The 27,658-nt window shown below is 39.6% G+C and overlaps 2 protein-coding genes across 3 annotated transcripts in view; both read right to left on the bottom strand.

Annotated features, from left to right (window-relative positions):
• Window positions 1–19,538, bottom strand: part of LOC148427263 (neural cell adhesion molecule L1.1-like) — a 35,299-nt gene extending 15,761 nt beyond the window's left edge. Inside the window, exons 1-10 of the mRNA XM_088407707.1 lie at window positions 19,446–19,538; window positions 5,294–5,567; window positions 4,891–4,905; window positions 4,584–4,695; window positions 4,134–4,303; window positions 2,327–2,449; window positions 1,882–2,052; window positions 1,320–1,434; window positions 1,040–1,224; window positions 290–421 (exon numbers count right to left, since the gene is read on the bottom strand). Of these exons, the coding sequence (XP_088263833.1) occupies window positions 290–421; window positions 1,040–1,224; window positions 1,320–1,434; window positions 1,882–2,052; window positions 2,327–2,449; window positions 4,134–4,303; window positions 4,584–4,695; window positions 4,891–4,905; window positions 5,294–5,411 (1,141 nt within the window). The 5' untranslated portion in view covers window positions 5,412–5,567; window positions 19,446–19,538. The remainder of the gene's footprint in view (window positions 1–289; window positions 422–1,039; window positions 1,225–1,319; window positions 1,435–1,881; window positions 2,053–2,326; window positions 2,450–4,133; window positions 4,304–4,583; window positions 4,696–4,890; window positions 4,906–5,293; window positions 5,568–19,445) is intronic.
• Window positions 19,539–21,858: 2,320 nt separating this feature from the next.
• Window positions 21,859–26,470, bottom strand: LOC148427262 (polymeric immunoglobulin receptor-like). Of its 2 annotated transcripts, none has more exons than XM_088408214.1 (6): window positions 26,365–26,470; window positions 25,543–25,854; window positions 23,873–24,220; window positions 23,727–23,792; window positions 23,411–23,526; window positions 21,859–23,096 (listed from the first exon to the last, which is right to left on the bottom strand). In XM_088408214.1, the coding sequence occupies exons 1-6, from the start codon at window positions 26,402–26,404 to the stop codon at window positions 22,959–22,961; spliced, it is 1,020 nt and encodes a 339-aa protein (XP_088264340.1). In that variant the 5' UTR covers window positions 26,405–26,470; the 3' UTR covers window positions 21,859–22,958. The 2 variants fall into 2 exon arrangements, with proteins under 2 accessions (XP_088264340.1, XP_088264341.1); XM_088408215.1 differs by having other exon boundaries at window positions 22,973–23,091.
• Between the last annotated feature and the right edge of the window lie 1,188 nt (window positions 26,471–27,658).

Below are 27,658 nucleotides of genomic sequence, written 5' to 3'. Positions count from 1 at the left end.
AAGAAATAAACTACAGCACTGATAGAAAATAGAGATGCAAGGATTATAATAATCCACATTTTTTGCTGATTTTCTGACATGTTAACAGCAATCAGCAACAAAGTAATCAAACGGCAGATGGATCAACAGATAGAGAGATGGACAGACGGATGGACAGACAGACATAGATAGATAGATAGATAGATAGATAGATAGATAGATAGATAGATAGATAGATAGATAGATAGATAGATAGATAGATAGATAGATAGATAGATGGATAGATGGATAGATAGATAGTAACTTTTACCTGAGAGCGGCTGACCGTTGATGCTCCAGGTTATATTGGGCGTCGGTATGCCTTCAGCGAGACAGTCTATTCGCACGGTTTCACCTGGAGAGTAACGGAGGTTCTGAGGCTCCTTCACCCAGTAGGGAGCAGCTTTATATGGAAAAAAAGATTACAGAAGGCTTTGGTTAAGTTCTCAACCTAGGTTCTCAACCTTGTGTCGAAATAATGTAGGGCTACCCAATGTGATTTTTTTTCTTTCAGTCAAGTTCCTCCTAAACAGCGCAAAGCATTTTTGGATTAAAAAATGGACTTAAAACTCCTAAGACTCCTCTGCCATCCATGCCTCGTATGTCGTATCTCGATGAACATTATTTCAACAATCAAGACGACAGATTGTCTAACCATCTGTTTTTATTCTTTTTCCTGTCTAGCCACTGATGAGAATGTATATTAAAAATGTTTTGCAAATGAGTCACACAGAATTTAGGAGGAAGTTGTTTCATGTTCCAGTTCATGTGCTTTTAATTTGAAAAGGAAAATGATCTGTTATTCACATTAATTATTCAATTTGGTACTTGTTAAAAATTCTCATTACCCCCGAAGGGATATCAAGTATCCCCATTTGAGAGCTGTTATTTTTTACAGGGAGGAGTTAAGTTTAGCCTGGGTTAGAGCAAGCTATGGAGATTCTTTTAGGGTAACGTAAGATAAGTTTAATTAGATCAGAGTTTCGTGTAGTTTTTCAGCAGTGTGTATGAGGTCACTGACCTTCAACGGTGACGGTGAAGGAATGCACGCTAGAGCCATGCGCGTTGAATGCTCGGCATTCGTATTCGCCGTCGTCGCTCTGGCTGATGCTGTCAAAGTACAGCCAACGGTTGTGGTTTTCCGGATGCCCGCCGGTCTCGTCCAGGTTGCTGTCCTTCTTCTTCCACTCCACTTTTGGTGTTGGACTGACGAGGAGGAAAAGCAGGAAACAAAAGGAAGAAGAGGCTCAGGCAGGAAGCGTGAGAGCGAAACGAGAAGTTAAGAGTAAACAGATTCTTACAGGCCTTTGGGGATACATTCTAACGTCAGACTTTGACCGCGGAGCGCTAGGACCGATGAGTGGGACCCGCTCGGGTGGAAGAGATGAGGCGGCTTCCCGTGACCAACGTCGTTACCTGAATAAAATATCATGTTAAACAATTACATGTCCCTTACGGCCGGCCAGTCAATCACTCGTCATCCATACGTCCAATTCCAACCAGTCAGTCACTCAGTGACGTATTATTATTATTATTCGTAAACATTATGTATTCAGTGCACGTTTCCCTTATGTTGGAACGTGGTTAGGAAACATTGTGTGTAGTTTGAAAAAGATTATGAATATGCTGCATGCCAATTTCAAAATTTTGTCCAGTAATTGATGCGCCATTAGTCAATTTAAAATTGATATTTGTATGCCAGTATTGATATTTTTCACCTCCTCTAATTCACATTATTATCAGGTAGTGATTAGGCAGTCCACGCTAGTATGATATTTTTCCCACTACTGAACCCAGTGACTAATAATAGCGGATTTAATGGCGGAATTGATATTGAGTGTGTCTGCATGTGCCGGCACTCACTTGGAAGCACAGAGAGGGCGACGGCGGTGTCGGGCAAGATGGTTCTGGCTGCAATGTAATGGGAATTGCAGATGTAATCCTCTCGGGTGTCGCTCTTGAGCAGATTAGCGAAGTACAAGTTGCCGTTGAGGCCCACCATCACTCTGTCGCTCTGCCTGATGTGCACCAGTCCTGCAACGAGTCAATGCATACGAGACACTTGCACTGATTCCCTTATGTCTTTGTGTTAAATTTTCAACGTTATTTTTTTAAGTAGTTCTTACATATTATATACCTCTGAGATAGAGACAAAATAAGGACTTTCCATGTTATTATAAAGATAACAGAATATAAAATTTTCTTAAAAGATGTACAACAAAGAATAATTGGATAAAATGTGTTTTGTTGGCCTCACTTTTGTTCTTTTCTAATTTTTATGATGATTAAAAAATATAGAGGAACTCACTCTTGTCCATCCAGTGGATATGCGGAGGGGTGGAGCTTGGTGGGGAGTTGCAGGACAGGACCATGCTCTCACCCACGTACGCTTGTCGGCGGAACTTCTGCTGCTTCAGCAGAACTGGTTGGGCTGAAAGACACACACCCACGGACACACACAGCCTGACATCACTGCTGAGGTTCCTGGAAATGGTTACCGTGGTAACAAAAGATGAGAACGCAGAAAAGGCGGCCTGAGTCAACCTCCCTGAGTCATTCAAGTCTGTGTGTGCATATATATATATATATATATATATATATATATATATATATATATATATATATATATATATATATATATATATATATATACACAGTCGGCCCCCGGCTTACGAGCACCCTGATTTACGAACAATTCGCCTTACGAGCGTGGATCAGGGAGATTTTTGTCCTCCGCTCACGAACAAACCTCTCGCCTTACGAGCAACTCGACATGCCGGCCATTGAGTATGTAGAAATGTTCTCGTTTAATTGCGTCAATAAAATCAACAGTAGCGACGTCATCAATCATCAGTAGATACTTGTGGCAGTAGCGTGAACGCTATTGGTCTTACAACGTCACACTGACTGTCTCACTCACGGTGTCTAAATATATTACCATTTAAGTGTAGTGTTTGTACAGCTAAAGGGAAAAACAGCTGACATGAAATTAAATGTGCCGATTGCAGGACAAAGAATTGTCATTGGTTTAAATGTGTGTTTTTTTTTAAATTAATTGTCAATACATTCCAACCGTTTAAAAAAAAAAAGTGCGAATAATTATCAGTCAGTCACGGAGATGCGAATATGCTATTGGTCGATTAAGGTCACCCGGTCTCACTCACGGAGATGCTATTGGCCGGCGTCACACGTCAATCACAGAAATGCCGATATGCTATTGGCCGAACGCCTTTATCTAGCTTGATGGGACAGGATGGAAGGAAGGAGAGAAAATTAGTGAAAAACGGAATGTTGTGAAGACTTTGCAAACTTTATCTGTTAGACATAGCTTCTAAAATTACTAGCAGCGGTAAAGAAAGAAATAAGAGGATGATGTTTTAGTATCTGCGTGATTTGCACCCTGACTGAAAGAGTTACTGTAACACTGTAAGACCAATAGCATATCTATCGCCGTGTTAACTTTGAGCGTTGGACTCTGCCCCCCTCTGCTTACACCCAGCTCAAGTCTCGTCGTTTCAAAGGTAAAAGCTATTAATCCATTGTATTTATTATATAATGCAAGTGTACAGCAGATTATGTCACTCAATTTTAATATATGTATACAGTGTGTCGTTTTTACTTAAGGCTTCGACGCGCGTTGCACGCATTCACGAATTAACATGGGTTTGGATTGCCCGCTATACGAGCAATCCGAGATACGAGCGTAGCCGCTGAACGGATTAAGTTCGTAACCCGGGGGCCCACTGTATATATATATATATATATATATATATATATATATATATATATATATATATATATATATATATACTAACTATCATTATTATTACGGAGAAACTTTTTGGGTTGACTTCCCCTTAAGAAAGACCTACCTATTCAAATACTGTACAAGCGTATTTCCTTAAAATTTCATGACATTACTGACACTTTTCTATTCTTCTGATGTGTAATTTCATATTTGTACACCTGCTTCAAGAGAACGTCCGATACCAATATCGGTTACCATTGAGAGTACAAATACCTTGAAATAGTTGGTATCGGTACTTGCCCATCCCTAGTAGGTTTTGGTTTTTTTGGTTTAGCAGGGTGGGTTAGTAGGATGATTGGTGTCTTACCCTCCACATTGATGTGCACTGTGTGCGTCATGGCAGTGCCAAGCGTGTTGGAGGCGTAACATCGGAATGTTCCCTGGTACACCTCTAGCGCTTCATCTTCGCTGACCTCCAGCGTCCCGCTTCCCGTCCGCTCCGGCCCGAACGTCCGGCCGTCTTTCACCCAGCGGAAACTAGCGCGGGGAGAATGAGAGAAATGGTCATTAATGATGTCATTTAATGAGAGGAACATTTGTTACTGTGGTAACAGAAAGGCCTACAAATGGAGACAAAGAGGCGGAAGTATGCCGTGTTTAAATTTGTTTATATTGCATTACGGTGGCTTAAACTAACTATACATGACATTATCAATGAGAACTCATTACATTCAATCATATGAATGATCATTTGCATATTTGCAGACTTGAAATAAGGCGATAAGGGGTGCAACGTTATAGTCATTTGGAGACATACGTGGGTGGCGGGTTGCCGGAGGCCTCACACGGCAGAATGATGTCATCACGAGAAAAAACTGTGTATGATGTCATCACCTCAGATGGCTCTGTGAGTACAGGGGGCTGCGAAACTGACAACATAGATGCACACGCATACATACAGATTACACCCGTCACAAAATACTGTGATTTCACACCGTGCACATATTAAGGTTTACTGCAGGCGCTGGCTTGACCGAAATATACAGAGTGCAGTATTTTATATTAAAAAAAAAACAATTAAATCAAACTTTACGCTTCACTATGTTACCGGGATAGTCACTTACTGTTATTTGCTTTGTCTGTCCAAATGGAAGCAAGAAAAGAGGGCAAGAGGGCAAACATTTAGCAAAAACCAAAACCACTGTTGCGGTATTGGAAAGCAGTTATTTGTACTGTAGCAGTTATGATGATGATGTTAAATTATTGTGAAGCATATATATATTTCATTTCTGATATGATACCGACTTTTAATGTGAGGGACATAATCTTGACACTTTTCCAACAAAGAACAATAGGCAGCAACAGTGTGTATGAGAAAACTTGACCAGCTTGGTTTTTCTTGTCTTTTTTAAAAATTAACATTCATTGTTTATTGAGGTATCAATTATATGGTATAACCTTCAGCTGGTTCTGTACAATAACAATGATACGTTTTTTTTTACATTTACAAGATATCACGATACTCACATCCTTGTGGGATGACGAGGGCTCCCCGTGCCAGCGTTAGTGTGGATGGCGAGAGGAAGGTCAAAAGGAGGAGGAGAAAGGGGAGAATGGGGAGCGGGAGGGCAAATGACACACACATGTCTCAATGTCCCATTGACGTGCACGTATTCATCAAGGCACACACACACGTACACACACACACGCACGCCTTCTGCGCCAGAGAACCTCCTGGCGACCTAATGGCGTCAGGGCGAGATTTAAGGTGGTGCGTTGGCTTTGGTCTCGTCCTCTGGTGCTGTGATGAGGAGGAAAGAAGAAAAGGGGGGAGGGGTGTTTGAACAAAGGGAAGTCGGTATAGAGGGCAGGAGGTGAAGAGAGGGGTGAGAGAAGCCAAATAAAATCAATTAGACGGTCACTCAATCAGAAGATTGTTTGACATTATTTGATAAGTATATGTGCATCTAGTGACCTATATCCAACAAAAATGAATGGAAAATGTCCAAAGTAACGCATATTAGGGGAAACAGCTAATCCAGCTAGGATCTATGAGGTACCAAGCCAGTACTAGGTTATTAATACCCAGGGCATTAGGTTGAGGATTCAGGACACTAAGAACTGCATTAATCAAAAAATGACAAAGAATTGGCTTACCAGGGTATCGATTTAAACGTGGTTGAAAATTACACTGAGTTTATTACTTTAACAAGGAGCGGAGTCAACAAAGTGGGACTATTTTCTTAAGAATTCTTTCCTAAGAATGCTTTAAAGAATTCAATCTACTTCAACTTCAGTGCAAATTGTCCTAAATGGCAACCGACCTCAGACCACCCATATTGAAATTTCAAACCAATCAGATGCATCAAAATAATTAATGACACATAGAGTAAAAATAACCCATTCTGCACAAAATCCAAAGCAACCCAGTAAGTGCATTAGGAAAAAAACTCAACGTATCTTTTGTGCGTAGTTCTTGTGTCATACAAGAAAGTAGTAGTAGAATGTCTTTATACACCATTGTAACCACAACAATAATCAGAAAGTGGACTCAGAAACTAGACTCTGAAATTTCACTCGGCAAGTAGACTCTGAAACTATTCCTGGAACCTCGAACTACACTCCGCAACTTGACTCAGAAATTACGAGGCTGACAGCTTGACATGACAGCTAAAGAGCTTCATTGACGTTGTAACTGGTAAAATACATGCTTCGCATTGATAACAAATTTACATAATATAAAACCAATACAATAAAAATAAAGTCACAACCGTACATTTCTAACACATGACCCTATATCCTCCTGAAACCCAGTCAGTTCATTTCTATACTCTGAAGTGGACATATGCTGTTGGTCTATATTTTTCGACTATTTGAAGCTGTTTGAAAAAATGTTCTAAAGTAGAAAATTCATGAGATTCTGGGCAGATTAAGACTCCAATGAATAATTAATCTTTTGAAATAACATGAAGAAATTAAAATGTGTGTTATAAATCAAATCTCAAAACTCATGTTAGTTTTTCTGTCAAAATGAATATTATGACAACACATCTCAAAAATGTCTGAACGAAACTGATGACAGTAAGTGTGAAAATCCCAAGTGAATTGAAGGCCTTGCTCAGTTTTGCCTTCAAATGGAAATTTGTGCTTCTTGACATGAAGTGCAGGATGATCTTAACGCTCGACGTGCAAATCCCTTTTTGGAAAATCCGCTCCGCACGTTACTAAAAATAGAACAGAGGCACTTCAAAGTGGCCTGGCGGTTCCAATCATGGAAATTTAATCAAATGAAGTTGATCCCTCCTGTAAACATTCTTTTTTCAAAGGAAGTTTCCTGCAAGCTTTACTGCCTGGACTGGGAGTCCATCTTCAGTAATGTGACTTGGAACATATGAGCCACAACATAGGAGGAACATTTTGTAAATAAATATGTACATATTTGCGTATCTGGAATGCCTTCTAACCCTAACCTTAACCCTCTAACCCAAAAGGTAAGCAGGGCTGCAATGTCGGCACAGATTAGCATTAGTTAGCACAGTTATCAGCTGCAGGTTCTGAAAAGCTATACCACTCTAAATGTACAGTGAAGTTCTAAGGTGCGGGTGGGATTGTCTTTCATGGTTTCTCCACTGCATGCACCACATGAACAGATCAAAGTGCTGCCTTCACTGGTGAAAATAGAAATTCCTCTTGAGATCATGTGCCTTAATTTCAAAAGTGTCCAATAACCTTGTCATAACTCAAGGTCAAGAAAGGTGTGGTGTGAAATGAGCTGTGGCTTGTTTGCAAAGGAGAGGACAAAGAAGGTGGGAGGAGGAAGGGGGTGGGGAGCGGGGGGGGGGGGGGGGGGGGGTCATGTGCAGATAAACAGCCAAAAAATCTGCATTTTGGAAAATGCCACTTTGCATGGATATGATGGCATGTGGGTGGGGGAGGATCATTGAATATTCAAATTAGAGGGAAGTCATTAATATCTTCCTCTCACTCTCTCTTTTTTTTTTTTTAGAACTATATAGCTGTGTGAACAAAGCATGCTTGGCAGCTCAGACCCTATTTCATTACCTTTGTGATGTTAATGATACGAAAAGCACACACACACTTTTTTGGGTCATTTTGTTTCTAAACTAGAAACCTTATGCAGAATTTTTAACACATTTGACACAAAATATAGGTTGCATTTAATTTAGGTTGGTCTTTTTTGGAATTGAGGTTCACATTTTTTTCTCGCTGAGACCCACATACGTAAAAATACAGGAGGGGCTGTGCCAATGACTGGAAACTACTTATGCAGCTTTAACCTGAGTATATTAAAGTGTAAATAATCAATCACAATTGGTGAAATATGATATTTAGTTGAACGTAATAACAAATTTGCATTCATTACACCTCTCCATGAATATCTTTACTGATTCAATAAAGAAAAACAATTGGTAGTTTACGGCAGCCTTGGATTTAGGGCAGATAAAATAGAATAATGGGGAAAATGGGACAGGTAAATTTCAAGCTTGTTACTAACATTAAAAGGCTTAGCAACACACTTATAACACTTGTCAACATTAACACAACTTGATCTTACTAACAAGAGCACATATCATTTCAGTAAATTATTCGGATTCTGTTCTGGGTATGTTATTCCTAACCCTAACCCTAACCCTAACCCTAACCCTGGTTATTCCAACCATCCAGATTGATAATAACAAACTGATCATTTTTTAACTGCTGATGTTCTTCAAATACGGTTCTTGAGAAATTAGTTGTGCATTCATAATCCTCCGTTAGTGCCATTTTATCAGTAAAAATCAAATAGACACACTTCCCCTTGAGTTCTTTGAATCCTAGTATTAAAATTAGGATGGGCAGAATACGCACGATTAATTTGAAGTGTTGACAATTCTCTATTTTGTGTTTAAAGGTTTTTGTTCGCTGATAAATAAAAATAATTGGACCAGCCTTGCTGTATAACATTTTGTCATTAATCATTACTTTTATTTCTAAGTTATCCATGCATTTTATGTTTTTATACTTCTCAATTGTCACTATAAACAACTAGCGGCAGACATTTCCACACCTCCTCAAGGTAACAAAGCAGAAGCTTTCCTATCCAAATGCTGGAAGCCCCCGAGGTGGCGGAACTCTTGGCTAATGTTAAATATACCAAGCCCCGGCCTCTCGACCCTGCCGGTGTCCTGGGACGTCTTGCAGAAGTGAAGGGGCGGTTTGCCAGGAGGCCTGAGGGGAGAAGGCAGGGTGGGTGCAGGTGGGACAGGCTAATCGGGGAAAGGGAGGGGTGTTTAAGATTATGTGTGTGTACGTGTGTGTAACAGACATCGTGGTCCAAGAAGAATATGGGGGTGCAGGTGGACGAATAGTGCCTGACGGAGCGAGAAATTAACTCATTGATAGATTCCGATCTGCAGGGAAGAATCTGGATGTGTGGAGAGAGATTAAAAAGGCGGAGACATCTACACACACCCACATATACATGCACATGCACAAAGACAACAAAACAGAAGTGGCGTATGAACAGTTGTAGTTATATATATATATATATATATATATATATATATATATATATATATATATATATATATATATGTATATATATATATATATATATATATATATATATATATATATATATATATATTGCTAACCAGTGTATATGTGTTCATGTGAATGTGATAAACTGCTGATGGTCACATCAGACTTCATGAATATGAAACACAAGGGTTATTTTAATAAAACACCTCTGAGATTATTGTCTGCTTGAAGGCCTCTGTGTGTGTGTGTGTGTGTGTGTATGCGTGTGCGCGCGTGTGTTTATGAAGCTAATAAGCAAAACAGATTTTGAACACTGTCTTGGTAAAGAAATGGTCATACTCTTTGTATCTGTGAAATGCCTGACTATACTATTTTTAAATATTAAATACTAAATACTCGTTTTCTAACGTGAGTACAGCATATTCATGATGTATGTTTTAAAATCAAATACTACATTTCAAACCAGACTTCAAATCCTAGCCCTAACCACTAACCGTACTAACTCTAACCCTACTAATCCTAATAATACTATCCATAATCCTACTAACCCTGTCTCACTAACCCAAACCCTAACCCTACGCACTAACCCTAACTCTACTAACACGAATCCTAACCCCAATCAACAACCCTAACCCTACTAATCCCTAAATCATACTAACCATAACCTTACTCACCGTAACTCACTGACCCAAACCCTCTAACCCTAACCATAACTAAAACTAACCCTGGACCCTAACCCTATCCCACTAACCCTAACCCACTAACCCTAACCCTACTAGCCCTATTCCCTAACTCACTAACCCTACTAACCCTAATCCACTAACCCTAAAGACTAACTCTACTTACCCTAACTCACCAACTCTATTAATCCAATTCCCTAACTCACTAACCCTACTTAAACTAATCCACCAACCCTAACCCTAATTGACTAACCCTAACCCTATTAACCCAAAATCCCACTAACCCTAACCCACTAACCCTAACCCTACTAGCCCTATTCCCTAACTCACTAACCCTACTAACCCTAATCCACTAACCCTAAAGACTAACTCTACTTACCCTAACTCACTAACTCTATTAATCCAATTCCCTAACTCACTAACCCTACTTAAACTAATCCACCAACCCTAACCCTAATTGACTAACTCTAACCCTACTAACCCAAAATCCCACTAACCCTAACCCTACCAACCTTATTCCCTAACTCACTAACCCTACTAACACTAATACACCAACCCTAACCATATTCGACAAACCCTATCCCTACTAACCTTAACTTACTAACCTTACTAACCCTACAAACTCTATCCCTACTAACCCTAACCCTAAATCCTAATCCTACGAACCCTAACCTAACCTTACTATCCCGAAACTAACTAACCCTAACGCTACTAACTCTAATCCCTAACTCTACTAACCCTAACCCATTAATCATAAACCAATACCCCTACTAACCCTAATTCCTAATAGCCTTAATCCTACTACCCTTAACCCGCTGACCCTAATCCACCAACCCTAACCCTACACACATTACCTTACTAACAATGTCTGATTAACCCCAGCCCACGAACCCTTCAACCCTACTAAACCTAAACTTGAACTCTGCTAACCCTAATCCACTAACCCTACTTACACTAACTTTACTAACTCACCCCAATCCAGTAACCTAAACTATACTATCCCTAACCCTAAACCCTACTAACCCTAAACCCTTACCCCACTAACATTAACCCGACCAACCCTAACCCCAATAACGCTAACACTAAACTCTAACACGCTGACTCTAACCCTATTACCCTAACACCAACCATACAAACCCTAATCCACTAATTTTAACCCATTAACCCTAATTTAGTAAATCCAATAACCCCAACCCTAGTTTCTAACATAATAACCCTAACCCAACTAACCCTGAACCCTAACCCCCTAACATTATAATATATATTCACAATCAAATTTTAAGATTTATGAGAGAGGTATTCAAATTAGTATTACTGCCTGAATTGTGGAGATGTAACATATTGTAGAAGTGTTTGTTACCACTATTTTGACACCAATACCACGATGCATACTAAGATAGTTTAACTATACCTACTGATCACTACCACTGATCATTTTGATGTAAAATATTTCCAAATAAAAACATGAGAGATAAGTTGTTAGTCTGCTTGGCAACATTTTAGTATTCACTGAATTTGTCAGACTCCCCACTTGCATCTCACAGCACGACAAATGAAGCCGTGCAGAAGCCAGTCATTAGTGACACTATGTGGCTGCATAAACAATAGCAGCCTGGGTGAGGGTTTATTAGCCTCTGCCCGGGAGGGGGCACATGGAAGGGGGGTTCAGGGTAGCAGCTGGAGCCTTGTGGGTAGGCCATATGAGGCATCCATCAACGTGTATGTGCTAGGTATAGAGTGCGTGCTGATGTTTTCATTTTGATACGCGACATTGCGCAATCATCACACGGTGCTGTTGTCGTGGCTACCAAACGTGCACTTAACCAACAGCATTAACGCACTGCTGACCAGCATATTGCCCACGCCAATTGATTTTTGACATTTAGCCAGTGAGCCTTCCCAGTCGTCTTGTTGACAGCAACGATTTACAATCCGCATCAACTTATTGATGACTCAGGTGCAATAAATGTTTGATATACTGCATATACTTTATTTTTTATGTTTGGGTTTAATGGGGTTTAAGTCAAAATGGGTTTCAAGTAAAGTTACCAAACATGGGCAAAGGATTCACAATAGGGTTTCAAGCTGTTGTTTTTCTCAAAATGTTTTAAATTATGATCTAATGACAAGTTTAGGTTTCCAGTTCAAGTTTCAAGTCTGATTTAGATTTGAAGGTAGGGATTTCAATTTAAAATTAAGCTTGTCAATAAACGCTTCATGACACATTTGTGTCTTTAACTTGGGGTTTCATACCTGGGTTAGTTTTTTAACCTGTTCAATTCCAAAGATGTATTTTTACTTATCATCCAAGAGTCTAGGGCCACGGGGTCCATACTGTTTCATTTTAGGGGCAGTTAGAAAAAAATGGAAGGACTTAAGTGTTCTTTTGCTTTAATTGATACAAATCAATCAAGCAGGCAAATAAAGTAATTGTATTTCCCAGGTAATTTGATAAACAGCGATGTAGAGTAACCTTATTCTGTTAAAGGATATATGTTTAATTGTTTTAAGAATATAGGGTGGCCAACAACGTAGTATCTCACCGGACTAGATCTCAAATGTCATTTTAGTTCATGCCGTGAGTCACTGGGGAAAAAAAAAAGGTTGGCAAATAGCTCCCCGGCCACTGTACAGACATTTTTGGTGTGTGCATTTGTTTTTTAACTTTGTGTATTAATCAAGTTTGGAATAAAAGAGGGCTGGAAATATATATTATAAACGCATATGCAATTTAAGTCATGTGTTTACTTTTTCTTCAAATGTTACAGCAGCATGTATTTGAATATTGATGACATCATTATTAGTTGAAGGTCTCCTCAAGAAGTAGTACTCAAATGATTATCGATGGAAAACATGAGTGAGCGCGCGACTGCCAGGAGCCGGGATGCCTTCCCGTCATTCCCTCCGTCTCCATGGTAACCACCAACTCCAGCAGCAGCGGTATCGAGTGCCAGCCCATCCCCCACGCGGCCCCTCCCTTTTTACCTCCCATCCCCCCTCTCTGTCCCGCCGCATGGCCACACCCTGCGTCTACACACTCACACACTCACAAAATGTCCGTTTGCCCCGTGCGAATAGTTTAAAATAGAAGCAAGTCATTGTGATTCTGAAATATTTCAATAGCATAGATTTTACACCTGTGCTAGGGTTTCAAACGTTGGTTAAAGCCAATATTAGAATTATGGTAATGTAAGATATTATTACAGACTTCAAATTGTGGCCAAGATGAGCATTTTAAAAGAGTTCTAAAGGAGTTACTAGTAGTCATATAAAGCTAAGAGAAATTTCCAAGTCTCAAAATTGAAGCCAAAGTTATGGTGTCAAATTAACTGGAGCGTTTCAAAGTATGGTACCAAGTGAGGGGTTGGGGTTTTAATTAAGGTTCCATGATGATGGCAAGTTTTCGGGATAAAGCCGGAGGTTATGGTGTCCAGTAGGGGTGTTGCGTAGGCACTGACACTGATACCAAGTACCAATACCACTAGTGCATTGGATATTCAATTATCATCAAAAACATTAAAGGAATACATACTAACTACTAAAAACAATTGTCTTTAATATTCATAATAATTCATGGCCGTTTAAAGAGAATGGCTGATACTAGTATCGGCCGCCATTGCGAGTGCCACTGCCTTGAAATAAGTCTTGGTATTGGCCATACCTAGTTTGAAGTTAAAGAAGGGTATCAATTTAAGGTTTTGAGAGAAAGTTAGATATTCACAGTAAGGTTCCAAATTAAGGTTCAAACAAAAGTCTAAAGTTTTAATATTTAGGCTTACTAATCAGTGTTTTTCAAGTTAGGGTTGCAAATTAGGGTTTCGAGTAAAATTGAGGTTTGCAATTTGACTTTTCAAGTGATGGTGTTTCATATTTTGAGTCTCAAACTAGAATAAGGCTTTCAAATAAGATTTTGATGTGAATATTAGTTACGAGCACGATTGCTATCAAATTAATGTTTCAAATGCCCTTTGACCTGAACCCATCTTGTAAGCGTGACACAACGACAATGAGCATTTGTAGATTTTTCATGAAATGTATTGATAGAGAACAAACAAGAATTTTCAGAAAAAATTGGGCAATATTTTGTCTTAAATGTCAGATGAGCATAAAAAACGCTTTGGGGAGATTTCATAATGACCACGAAGACAGGAAGACATTTGTCTGCATAGCAAGCTTCTGTCTCAACCGTTATTAGTGAATGGACACTTGTCACGGCTCCAGCGCACTCATCACAAAAGGAGTCCTATTATTGCAATATACTGTAAGAGCGTGTGTTTGTGCGTGTGCATGTGTGTGTGTTAAAAGCATTCTATTAGCTGCATCTGAGGGTATTAAAAGCCAAACGGCACAGAGGGGCTGTAATAGCGCTGAGCCCAGCTAATGGGGGCTAGCAGCTGGATCAGGTCGGAAGAAGCTTCCGACATTCCTCGCGGGCCCGCACAAAGACGTCTTTCTGCAGAGCATAAACGCTCCACACAATACAACTGAAAGAAGCAGATGATGAATCAGAGAAGAAAAGGAGGGGTGCTGATGGAGATGGACGTGGAGATAATTTCATTTTCTCCAGCCAGGCCTCCATGCAACCCCCCCTCCAAAACACACACACACACTGCTCCACCAATGACTGTTAAGAGTTCATCAGTAGATAGCGCCCGCAAAGAACAGCATGTACTTTTTACAAGCTCTTCTGAGGCTTCTCACAAACTTGTTCCAAGTTCTTCCCGAAGCGTCATACAAACGCTTCACAAAGAACTTTCCATACATTCCCAAGTTTCTTCTTACTGTAAGCTTTTCACAAGCTTATCTGAACGTTTTCACAGATTCTACTCAAACTCTTTCCCGAGCACTTCTCAAAGTTCTTTAACCCAAGCTGAGCAAGAATTTTCCAAGATCAACATAAGCTTTTTTTTTTTTTAATGCTTTTCCAAACCTCTGGACGAGGGATGGGGAACGTAAAGGGAGCAACTTGATCCTTTCTGTATGCTGATTAGAATTGTTTTCACGCGTCGGGCTTCTTGTGCTCAAGTTAGGTAGAGTGATGTGCATTCTTTGTGAGAAGGAGCTTGCTTTCCACAGAAACAACTCATGTATACCCGACCAGAAAAATGCAAAGCATGGCAGCCACAACTAACGATGGCAACAAAGGCACCATTGCGTAGTTCTCTGCTCATAAAAATGAAAGAGACCACACTGCATTTAAGTGAGACAGGGCAGGATGGTCAATGTTTTATTTCAATGCTTTTTTGCCTAACTATTTGGTGATTCACAAAAGAAAACAACATTCCTCCTAATGGTGGAAACTGAAAGTTGCAGCAGAACATAAATGCTTACAACCGTGTTAATAAACCAAAATAAATGACTGCAGCCACTTTTTTTTCTGACAATCTTTTGAACTGCCACAATAATACAATTTATCAAGCAAATTAAAAAAGAAAAACTGGTTGAGAGATTTCTTAGAATTTTGAGTTGAGATTGACAAGTGTATTTGCGAATCTTAATTAATTCATCTCATTTTTAAAAAATATCTTGACAGCACTATGTACTGCTTGTATATTAGGTATGGTAATTCTAGGAGTTTGTTAAATAATACTAGATTTTAATTATGCATTTTGGGTGTTTCTGGTGCAGGCGTAATTTCTTTATCCACCTTCTCCATCCATCACTAGGGCTACCGGAAGTGATGTTAAAAGAACTGAAAAGCAGACTGTGACATAGTGATACTGCACAATTCTTCATGCACGACATGGAATAATCAATGGCAAACAAATATTTTTAATCTGAAGACGTCATTTTGACACACGGGAACCGACAAAATCCTCAAACCTTCCCCCAACCAACATGAAGTGCAAGAAATTATTTTGTACAGGTTTTCACAATTTTCCATGTTGCCCTCCAAGTATCCAAATGAATAAATAGGCTTCTTCACCTGTGTAAATAGTGCAGTATTGGGCTGTAAGGTTGGTCTTGGGGGTGTCCCCCTCTGCAAAGAGAATCCATCACAATGGCTAAACGCGCATTTTGAAACAATTTTAAGCATTGAATATATTCACGTTTTTGGAGTCAACAATTTGACTAAATTCTTCCACTTTACACAAGGTGTAAAGGCAGTGGGGGGTCGCCGCTGCTCATGTATTTTCGACACCGACTTTGTGGCGGCCATGGCATACTCTTTCATAAGTTCACTCTCAGGATTGGCGGCACCACCCTGAGAGAGGTCTGCCACCTTGTGGTGAACTGGCATTACATCATTTAATGGCACTGACAGTAAGCGGTTTTTTTTAGAAATGGATTGAGAGTCACTCCGACTGTGAACGAGGGCCACAAACTCTTCTCCGAGCTCTTCGCGGTCTCCACCCAAGATCTTCTCGGGTTTTTGCTAAAACACTCCTCAAGGTCTTCGCAAATGTTTCCCTACATCTCTTCAAAAGCTCTTTTCACTTGTTTTCCATAATGTTTTCTAGCTCTGGATAAGTGGTTCTCAAAAGAGGGGTACATGACCGTAGTTCAGGAGGTACCTGAGAACAGTGTTTTTTGTTTTCAAAATAAAAGCAAACAAAATAGAACACAGAGCAACTTTTGGCTAAATGTGTTATAGTGACTCCTCTGCAAAGCATTGTATGCGTTAGTTTTGGAAAAATTCATGTGGATGATCATTGTCATTATACTGGAAGACGTGTCAAAAGTAAAACAGACGATGTTACATGAGCTGTCTTCACAAGTGAAATGCCAAATAAAATGCATGAGAGATAGTAATACAAATATAGTTCCAGAGAAAGTGTTTTAACTTTAATTTAAAAAATAAAAAAGAGAGAGAACCACTACTTAATACTCGCGCTATATAAGCCACTCCCATTTCTTTCATTAGTGAATTTTATGAAGAGTCTCGGTCTCAAATGCTTCGTTTGTGTGCATGTGTGTTCTTTTCATCAAATCATTCTTAAACAAAGAAATGGAAAAAAAACATTCTTATCTGATCAAATGCATCTAGCTGCGCCATAAGCTCAGCATGCCAGCTAGCCTCAACCTGCTACCAGTCGTTTTCAGAAGTGGGCACTGCCAAACACGGCATGTAATCCACAGACTTGATCCTTGAGCCGTCGCCAACCAGCCACCACAGAACCCCCCCACCCCCCCCACCCCCACCCTCACCCGCTTTCGCTCAACCGAGTCCATCATCTGATTTGCTTTCAGAACCATCTTGAACTCATCAAACAAAAGCTCCTGACCTTCTATTAGACCTTCCTGAAAAGGTGTTTGGGCCTCAAACAAAGTTACCCTGGCCCCCGGCAGGAATTCAGGAGCCAAGATACCAGCGTCCCAACACCGTGAACCGGTCAGTTCTACAAAGGATGTTGACACAAAATTGAAGGACATCTTGACCATTTTCTGCCCACCAATCACAAAACTGTTCTGTGTCTAGCTCCACCCCTTTGTGTGACAACAGAGGGGTGCAAAAAGTCAAGAGGTACCAACTCGCAGCGGTGAAGCAAACAGTGCAAATTTGTCAATATCACCAAAGGTAATCCAGCATGTGCTGTTTGGACATTAATGCTGTGCTAAAATAAGCGAAGAAAACCTACCTAAACAATGTTTCAATTGAAATTTTGGAAGTATTCCAACCCACATGTGGTTATAAAATTACTCTTAAAAAGAATTCACCTGAAGTGAGAAAACACTTTTTTGAAGCCTTCGCAAACCGTCAAAAAAAATCACGCAGTAAAAAAATCCTTTGGTTTTAGTAGAGATGTGGAAAACCACTTTTTTAAAGGATTGATACCCGTTCCAATACTCAACTTGTTAGTAGTCAGCAACACCGATTCCACTATCCCACCATGGCAGATCAACAAACAAATAATAATTTCAATCTGACATTTTCCTTAAAATGTCATGAAACTCATGCCAACTCATTCTTCAATGTTGTAATTTGTACACTTTGTGATCATGAAATGCTCCAAGAGAGCAGCGGAAACTAATATTAAAAGTACAATACCTTAAAATAAGGCTGGGTATCAGTGAGATACAGACACTTCTTCATCCCTAGTTTTGAGTTAACTTGATGATTTTGATTGCTGTTGAGCAGAGTAAGAACATGTGGCGAAGACTGTCCTCAAGTTCCACTAACAACCCAGGTTAAACTTCCTCCCCAAAATATAAATATCATGTGTGTTTTATAACTTCATCACGCTTCCTTCCTTGTCACTATATTCTTCTTCCTATTTAGAGCTTTGGCCTAAAATGAATTTTGCAGTCTCCACTCGATTCTCTGTCTGGCTTCACTCAAACCTCATTCTGTCAACGGATCAAACTCTCCAGATGCACAACAAAAATGTTCCAGCACTGCAACGGTGACAGATCCACTAGACCGCATCACCCAGCAGTCGACCACAACATTTAAGAATGATAAGTAAATTGATGATTAGGGATACATGTGTTGGGGCTATGCTGTAAAAACACACCTGGCCTTCTAATTTCTATCCATCATCCATTAGGTGAGTGAAGTCCAGAGTGAAATTCATGCCTTGCTCAAGTACATACTAATAGTTGACAACACACAAACTGGCATAAGTCCAAAAACTAGTTGCCTTGCATCGACTTCCAGTCTGCTGTAGAATAGGCTTTAAAGTTCTCTATTTATCCTCCTGACAGCCAGCCTATTCATCTGTTTTGTCTATTGGCATTTAGTCACAGCAAGACAACAAAGTAAGCATGGGTTTGCGGAAAGTCTGAAAATGAAATTTGATGCTTTTCAACACGGTGAAAGGAACAGTATGTTTTTCTTTTCAAATTAAAAGCAAATTAAGAGCAACATGAAAAAGCTCACTTCCAAATTTTGTTTTTGTGACTGCAAAAAATTGTATGCCTTAATTTCGTTATATATTATACACGTGTTGCCATTTGTGAGACCATTTTTTTTTGACAGATGAGCCAGAGATAAACCAAATGATGTTTCTCCATCAATTTTCTGTTCTTATTTGCTAAATAATACATGCTGAGAGGTGCCACTACAAATTCCAAAGTTGAATGAATCAGACATGGATGGCACAGCACTCTATTTTAAACCTTTTATTTTTAAATCCAAAAATATCTTGCGCTGGTTAGCAGAGTTTGTCTGAAACATTATTTCACAGGGGGTACAAAAAAAGGCAAGAAGCATTGATGTATAGCACATTGAGTCAGCTTGAGTATTAAACGCGCTACGTAGATGAAGCTGCCTTGCCCTGGCCTTGTCTCCGCTAAAATACACTCATGCTTCTGCGCAAGATAAAAGTGGAGCAGGACAGAGCGGAAGTGAGTGTGCACCCCTTACGCTCATACCTGCTATTGTATCATTGATGGGAGTAGTCATTACTGCCAGCACATATACAGGTACACACATGCATATAACATATACTATATGTAGTCTCACACATACACATTATGTATATAATGTAAAAATATAAAAAGTGATACTGGCTCACCTCAGCAATCCTTTCCTGAAGTCTTTCTTCTTCTTCCTCGGCGCTAGATGCTGCAGCGGCACATAAAACACGCCCGTCTGAGTGCTGCGTCTCCTCCTTCCTCCTCCTCGCTCTCTCATTGGCCGCCTCAGCCGGATGACATCAGCCTCCCTATCTTTCTCCATCTCAATCTCTTCATGTATTCCCCCGGCACCTCCAGCCCCTCCCCTCCAGTTCACCTCCATCCCTTCTCGACTTTCATCTCCATCCGTCCCGTCTGCTCCCTTTCTCGCTGCCTTTTTTTTGTTTGTTTGTTTTGAACAGCCTAGTCGAGGTCATAGCGGTATCCCGTGATTTATGACGTCACCCTGTCAGCTACAAATTCGCCTAGCAGGTTGGAATACTGGACAATGAGGCCATGCATAAGTGTCTGTATTAATAAATGAGACTTAGAAAAACATACATGAGTAAAATAACAAATCAATCCAACCAAAATCCTGCCAACATCGGCCATTACAGTAAAGGCTGTGATTTATGTTTTTTTTAAACTGACCTTTAACCTTTGACCATTCGCTTTTGTTTCCTATTGATTTGGTACCCTTTAATAATTCAGTTTCCTCTTTAGGTTGGCCTTTGAAATAAAATCTCTCATATTCGTCCTCACCAACGTGTATTATTTTGTAGGTATTTTAAACTCAAGGTAGAACAATGATCAACCACTGTAGGTTCTATGGGCGATCCACTTTAAAAAGGAGGGCAAATCAGTGTTTAATGCTTGGCTGACATTGCATGTTTTCATCGCTATATAACATCAGAGATTGCTGTGGAAATGTCAGAGCTGCAAAATAAAAACATGTTTAAACAACAACGACAATCATAATCATAATTACAATAATAGACTCGTCCAATGACCCACATTACTTGAATTGGAAATGATACCAACTATTGGATGCATTCTGAAATGTCCCAAAAAGATGAATAAAGTATGTAACTAATAATCTCTTACTCAAGAAATCAATGATATTCACTCCATTGGATACATGTGTAATCTCAGTTTATTTTTCATTAGTTATTTGATTATTTGAAATGCCTTTTTCAAAACAGAGGAAGAACATTGTTACTTCTACCTCTCTGTCTTTCTCGCTGTTTTTTTCATGAAAAATCAGGATATTTGTTTGTCTGTTCATCAATGGAACGGACACCGTTATTATTATTAGATATAATAGATGTAGTAAATAAATTGAAGAAAACATAGTCCAACACGCGGTGATATTCTGATTTCTTGAGCACCAACATGCATAAGTGATGCAAACCAGAAGTGATTGTTGCTCTCCAAATAATGATTAGTTTAAATATAAAACAGTGACTGTGAACTTAATGTATATTCATAAAACAATAAATTCAAAGATTACAAGTGTATGTTGTCATGGCAACCACTTGATCAAATCTGGCGCCAGTGCTGGCTTTGCAAAATAAGCAGATCAGTGGGAAAAGTGACTGATCGAGAAGCACGAGGGTAAAAACTTGAAAACTGTGAGTCTCCCACTATAATCGGAAGAGTTCATAAAAAGTGTTTACCCTGTATCCAAAAAAAAACTAGACGGGCCATTTTAACACTGTCACCAAGAGTGACGACCGTTTCGAAATCAGGGAAGTTTACTTAACTAGTCACCAAGAGTGAGGAAGTTAACTTCTTGTTTCAACTAATAACCTTAGAATGAATGTCAAAGAATTAATGATGATTTATTTACAATATTTTCCTCTTCTTCATTCTTGTCGTTGCGCCTTTCCTGCTCGTTAACCCTCCACTGCAATGGCCATTCAGAGCCATATGTGCTACTTTTGTGCCAAGGAGAAACCGCCAGTCAAAACACCCCCGCACTTCCTGTTTGCGTATGTTTCAGCATGTCAAGGACAAAGAAGAAAGGAAAGCCTGTATTGATCTCTCTGTCTCTTTTTTCTCTCTCACAAACACACTCACACACAGCGAGAGTTAGAGGGGAAAACTGATTACCGTAAGTGAGGAACGGCCTCGCTGACTGGAATACTCAATAAAAACGAGGATAACAAGAACAAGAGGAAGGGGAAACACTCAAGATGGACAGAAGTATGGAAACACAATTTGTGCTGCAATTAACAATTACTTTAATATTAGATTAATCTGTCGATTTGTTTGTCATCTAAATATATCAGATTTTCAGAAAATTTAATTCCATTTCCTATATTCAAAAACAGGACCTTATTTGAAAATGATAGTCTAAGAACATATTAATCTAGGATTCACTTACTGGTTCGGTACGGAACGTTAGAAAAAAAGGAAACACTTTTTTTTGTTTTTCCAAAGTAAATGTTTTATTTTGTTTGATTCAACAAAACCATAAAGGTCTGCTTACAGGGTAAACAACAGAAAGTGTTTATTGATGAGAGGCTGAAATTCAAGATTAAGCGTTTTATTGTCATATGCATAGTAATACTACACAATGAAATTCTTATTCTGTTCACTTCTCCGAGCAGACGCCATTCCATAAGTGAGCAAATAATACAGTAGGCAATAAAATAACAACAACAAAAAACAGTAATTGAGCAATAAGAGCATTCCAAGACAATTTGAATTTAAACTTGGTCTCAAAACAATCAATGGTCAAAAATGTTACTTGATTCATTTGACAGTTAGTTTTAGGCCTAATTAATTACTGCTGCTCTGGAAAAAAAAATAATATTAATAAATCAATCTCAGAGGTTGAGCGCGATCCTAGGGTGTCGATTAATTTTATTCATGTCATTCGTGTTTTGGACAGCAAAACGCTTAGGAGGCACTAACACTTTTGGGAATCCCACAGAGAGTAAGAGAATACATTTATTTGAAGCAAAGGTGAAAATGACAAGACAACATCAGTGACTGAACCTCGCATATACACATAGCCCTATAAACAAAAGAATGACGAAATAAAGGAGTTAAAAAAATGCTTGATGAACGCATTTGCCATGAGTCGCACACGGCTCAAAGTAGAAGCTCAATTCCGCCCTCTGCTGGGGGGAGTGAATTATTGCCTGATTTACCAGAAGCAAGTTTGGCACAGAATTCTTATTGCCGTCTAACTTCCTGGACATCAAATTGCCCAGTCACCCAGCAAGCAAAAAATGATTATAAACCAATCACAACTACTCATCTTATGCAAATGGTCGACAACAGATGGAATAGAGAGAAAATCAGCAAATTCACTTCTATCCATGTTAGAGCACGACAATTTTAAGATCCTCAAGATATTATATTCAATATCATATCTAAATTGGTGGATGGATGTCATCCATCTCCAAGACTGAAATTTACAATGCAGTAGCATAAAACGCTTCCCCGCCGTTGAAAAACACAAATTACCAAGTACACTTGTGATTTACAGTGAAGAAGTTTATCTGAGCTTCTGTTTTGACCTGTCAGTATTGGTTGACTTTGTCATACTGAACTTGGCGTTTTTTTCTGAGTGAGTTGAAGCAGAAGCAGCAGAGGATCATCAGCACGGAACAGAAAAACAATTAACATGCACAGTTTTCATATTGAGGATGTGGCTTTTTCTCAAGCATGCAATAGTTGTGTTCCACGTTCCCCTCTCTGCCGCCGTCACGGATGCTCTGGTAGGTTGCGTCCTCGTGAGTGTTCTCACAAGATCTGAACTTGAAATGGAGACAAGAGTCAGTTCATCGTCATGACTTCATTTACACTCTTGAGATGCAGCCTATTCATTTCTGTCCATCGTCGTGGACATTTGTGTTTGTTTGCTCTATATCTTTTCATAGGAGCTACCCCACTAACTCTTAGTGTGTTCAGTAGAGAACATCCTGACCTTTCCAGTGATCTCATGTGTTGATGCAATTCACTTTGACGCCTTGCTGAGGCAGACTGGACCACAATAGTGGACACAAATGAATAGGATAGGTCTCAGGAAGATATATGAAGTCATTTAAAAATGACAGTGCTAACAACTTACCTCAAATCTTTGGTCTCTGGAGCTTGCTTTTGTCTTTCGTTTATAGAGAAGGACAAGAACAACGACGGCCAGCAAAAGAACCAGACCAACGCAGAGAATCAGAGGCCAGAAAAGCACTGGAAAAAGCATACGTGACAAACATGATCTAAATGCGCAAGAGCATGTGAGCAGGATGATTCTAGCCTAAAAACTCGATTGAAGGATGATGATGGCTTGACGTGCTTGCCACTGTAATTTAAACTAAACCTTAAACCAACCTGAAAAAAAGGATAAATATTTGCTGGAGAATGAGTATTAAAAGATGAAGGTAATCTACCTGTTTGTGTCCCTTTAGAAGAATATACTCTGTGCTCTGATTCGGTGCTTGAATCCGGTGAAGGGCCTATGAAGATCAGACAGCCACATGTCCTCACAGAGCATAAAAAAAACCAAAGCGCAGAAGAATTTTTGTCGGAACCTCACCATCCGTTACATTGACTCGGAACTCCCTAATGGAAGCGGAGCGCAGGGATCGACCCAAACCGCACGAGTACCTTCCCGAGTCCGTCTTGTCCAACTGAGAGATTGTCACCACCAATAGAAACACCTTCATAGTGGCCATCTCTCTGAAGTCCACATTATACCTGCCCACCTGGGCGGTGTTTTCAGTAGTTCTGATGAGGATGTGTCCGTCCAGACAGTTTCCTTTGCAGAAGAACTTGACGCTTCTGGAGACCGGGAAGTGACAGTTCACCTCCAGCGTCCCACCATAGGGTCCGGTGTGGATGTGGACTAATGATCCATCTGCCGCACGTTCACCCTGCTCTGATCCTGAAAAGTCAAAGTGAAGACTACTTTTAAAGCGGTGGTGCCCAAATCTTTTTACCCCAAGATGTACTTTTCCAGCATCCAACCTCCTGCGATCTACTATTTACTTTGTGTGCATGTTGTGTGTGTGTGTTGGCGGAGCATTTATAAAATTCCAACATGGTTTTGATCAGAGAAGGGTATTTTTTAACAAATTTTTGCTTGTCTGTCATTCATCGTTTGGTAGCGGGCACAAATTGTCACCGTCAGTCCACTTTTCTGTTTAAAACCGAACCAAACTGTAATCTCCGTCGGTTGTTTTAGCATATCCATTTATCCATCGTCACTTCGATGCCATGAGGCGGACATTTCATAAATTTTTGCTGGGCTGCCGTGTATTGTTCATCGGACACCCTGTTGGAATCTGTCTCATCACTAGTCACTTTACCGCACGCACACGTGTACCTTACAAATCCTGCACAGGGCAAGAAAGCTGCCAAATACCGTATTTAATACCGTAAAGCGCACCGGATTATAAGGCTCACCCTCAATCAATGACATATTTTAAAACTTTTTCAATCGCAATATCTCAAAAGTAATAACAATAATAACTCAAATAATAACCATAACTCTCAATAGCATAACTCAATGTCAATATGACCATCCTTGTTCAACTGTAAACACACAAAAGAAACAGGTAAAGCTTACTTTATCACTTCATTCCCCATCTACGAATCCCAATCTCAATAGTGATCCATATATAAGGCGCACCTGATTATAAGGCGCATCATCAGCTTTTTAAAAAAATTAAGGGTTTTAGGTGCGCGTTATAGTGCGGAAAATACAGTACATCATATTTTGCATTTACATACAGTGCATACTATACAGTTTATTCCACTCCATAATATGCTCAGAATATAAATCTGTTCATCTATAAGTGGTTCATCATTGTTGCCCTCATTGCTCTTGCTGTTTTTCTTTTTGCCTACTTTATTATTTGCTCGATTGTGGAATATAGTCTGCCTGGGGAAATGAACAAATTAAGAATTTCATTGAGTAGTATTGCTATGCATATGACAATAAAAACTCTTGAATAGTCTTGAATGCCCACATCTGCCAGTGAGTGACAAATAAAATGATAGTTGAAACACCTTTTCTGTCTTTGGGTCATCAGTAAAACAAGACATTTTATAATTTGTTAGGCTGTGAAATTTCTGAAATGATACTCAAAGAAATGCTACCAAATTACTCAAGAAACGTGATTCTTCAACTAAGGACTGATGGGGAGGAGCCAGTCACAAGGAGGTGTCATGCCATATCGTAACAACTGAATATTTGTGAGTTACCTTGAAGAACCTGAATCTGGAAGTCCTTGGAGGAAGGCGGTATGTGGGTCGAGCCCACACCAATCCTGTAGTGTCCGCTGTCGGCCATGTTCAGATTGACAATGAAGGCATAGAGGTTTCCATTGTCATACTTGATGCTGTGCCTGCCCCTCTGAGCACTAAGGCCGTACGTTTCAACAAGGGCGTCAGTGCCGTGGCATTCATCCTTGCAGAAGTACTTTTTGCCACGATTGGAAAAGTGCCACATGATTGTAGCATTTCGTCCCTCCGTTGTTTGGAAGATGACGAGGCCGTCACTTTTGCCCTTCAGTACTGAGAACATAGCAGGAACGTCTTGATGAGCAAAACATTATCATAACAATTAAAAACCAATTTTGGTATTCGCTGCACCTCTATATTACAGCTATCTTCAAATTACTTTCATCAATCTACATCCTCAACATTTTTTTAAAGACACAGTTGAGTTTTATCCACAAGGTTTTGTAAATAGAAAAAAAAACAGCTGCAGTTAACCAAAGGTATATTGTTGAAACTTTAATGCTTTAAATTAATCAAACTAGTTTTTGGGTGAATAGCAAAGATTTACAATTTACAATCTTCTACTAATCAGACATGCAGTTTTGTAACTATCAAACAATGTCAAGTCAATAATGATCTCAACATCTGTTAGACTTGATAACAATTTACAGCCTGCTCAAAAACACATTTGAACAGTAAACATCAACAAAAACCATTTAAAAAAAACACACAGTATTTAATTATCACAACTATCACGACGAATTATATTCTAGGAAACCTATATTTTCGTGTTTGAACTCAAACCTGTCAAGATGCAGAGCAATAGGAGGTGTGAAAAAATCATCCTGAGATGGATCCTGCTGCAAATATTTTGACTTGTGACCAAACAAAAGAAAGAATTATGCAAAAAAAAAAAAAACCTTTTCCTCTTTGTGTCTGGAGAACTTGATGCGCTTGTGTAATATCCTGTTGCAGTGTCATTAATATGAAAGCGGACCAGATAAAGAGGAACTTGTGTCTCAATGGAAACACAAATATCATCAATGGTCACCAAAACAAGCTGGCTGCTGTCTATGAAATCATAATAATAATACTAATAATAATAGTAATGATAATAATAATAATAGTATTGAAGTTTGCATGTTTTCCCCGAGCCCGTGTGGGTTCTCTCTGGGCACTCCGACTTACTCCCACACTACAAAAACATACATGGCAGGTGATTTGGACATGCTAAATTATCCATAGGTGTGATTGGGTGCGTGAATGGTAGTTCGTCTCTGTGTGCCGTGTGATTGGCTGGCAACCAGTTCAGGGTCATCTGGGATAGGCACCTGCAAACCTGTGACCATTGTAAGGATAAGCGGTGACAGAAAATGGATGAATGGATGGATAATACAGTTAAAAACTATGGTGAATTCTAAACTTGCTGTCAACTGAAAATGACATCACCTTATGGTGTTATATTTGTGCCACAATTACAAGCGCGCGAAAAAAAATTTGAGCGGAGAAAATCAAACTGAGCGAGCGAAAACAGATTTTGAGCGCAAGAAAAAAACTATTGAGCACGTAATTATAAGAGTTTGAGCGCGCGCCGATGGAGTTTGAACACAGAAAAAGAAATTGCTCCCTCGGGATAGCCCTCTCTCGCTCAACATCTCGCTCTCGATACTCCTCCCTCGCTCGCTCAACATCGCGTTTGCTCAACATCGAGCTCTCGCTCGCTCGAGTCGTCCTCTGCGCTCGCTCAGTTCTGCTCACGCGTTACGTTTGTGCCACAAAACCAGCCAATCAGAGCTTGTAAAAGCACTTTGATTGACAGCTTGGTATCCAATGAGATTGCTTGTACGTTATCCGTTGACGCCCCCTCGTTTGCCCTGTGTTCACCTGGAAAGGGCAAACGAGAGTGCGTCAACACGGACTTGGGCTGGAGAATTACTTTTAATATTATTATTATTACTGTATTGTATCATTTGACAGAAATACCTTGTTAGTTTATGTACTTTAATAATATAAGCCCACCTCCTCCCGCCCACGTCGATGTGACGCACTCTCGTTTGCTCGTTCCGGGTGAACACAACAAGCAATCTCATTGGATACC

This window comes from Hippichthys cyanospilos, chromosome 2 (genome assembly GCF_059441005.1).
Source record: "Hippichthys cyanospilos isolate Australia breed blue-spotted pipefish chromosome 2, RoL_Hcya_1.0, whole genome shotgun sequence".
Taxonomy (NCBI): Eukaryota; Metazoa; Chordata; class Actinopteri; order Syngnathiformes; family Syngnathidae; genus Hippichthys; species Hippichthys cyanospilos.
The sequence above is the reverse complement of the archived record's forward strand: the minus strand, read 5'-3'. Positions and strand labels throughout refer to the sequence as shown.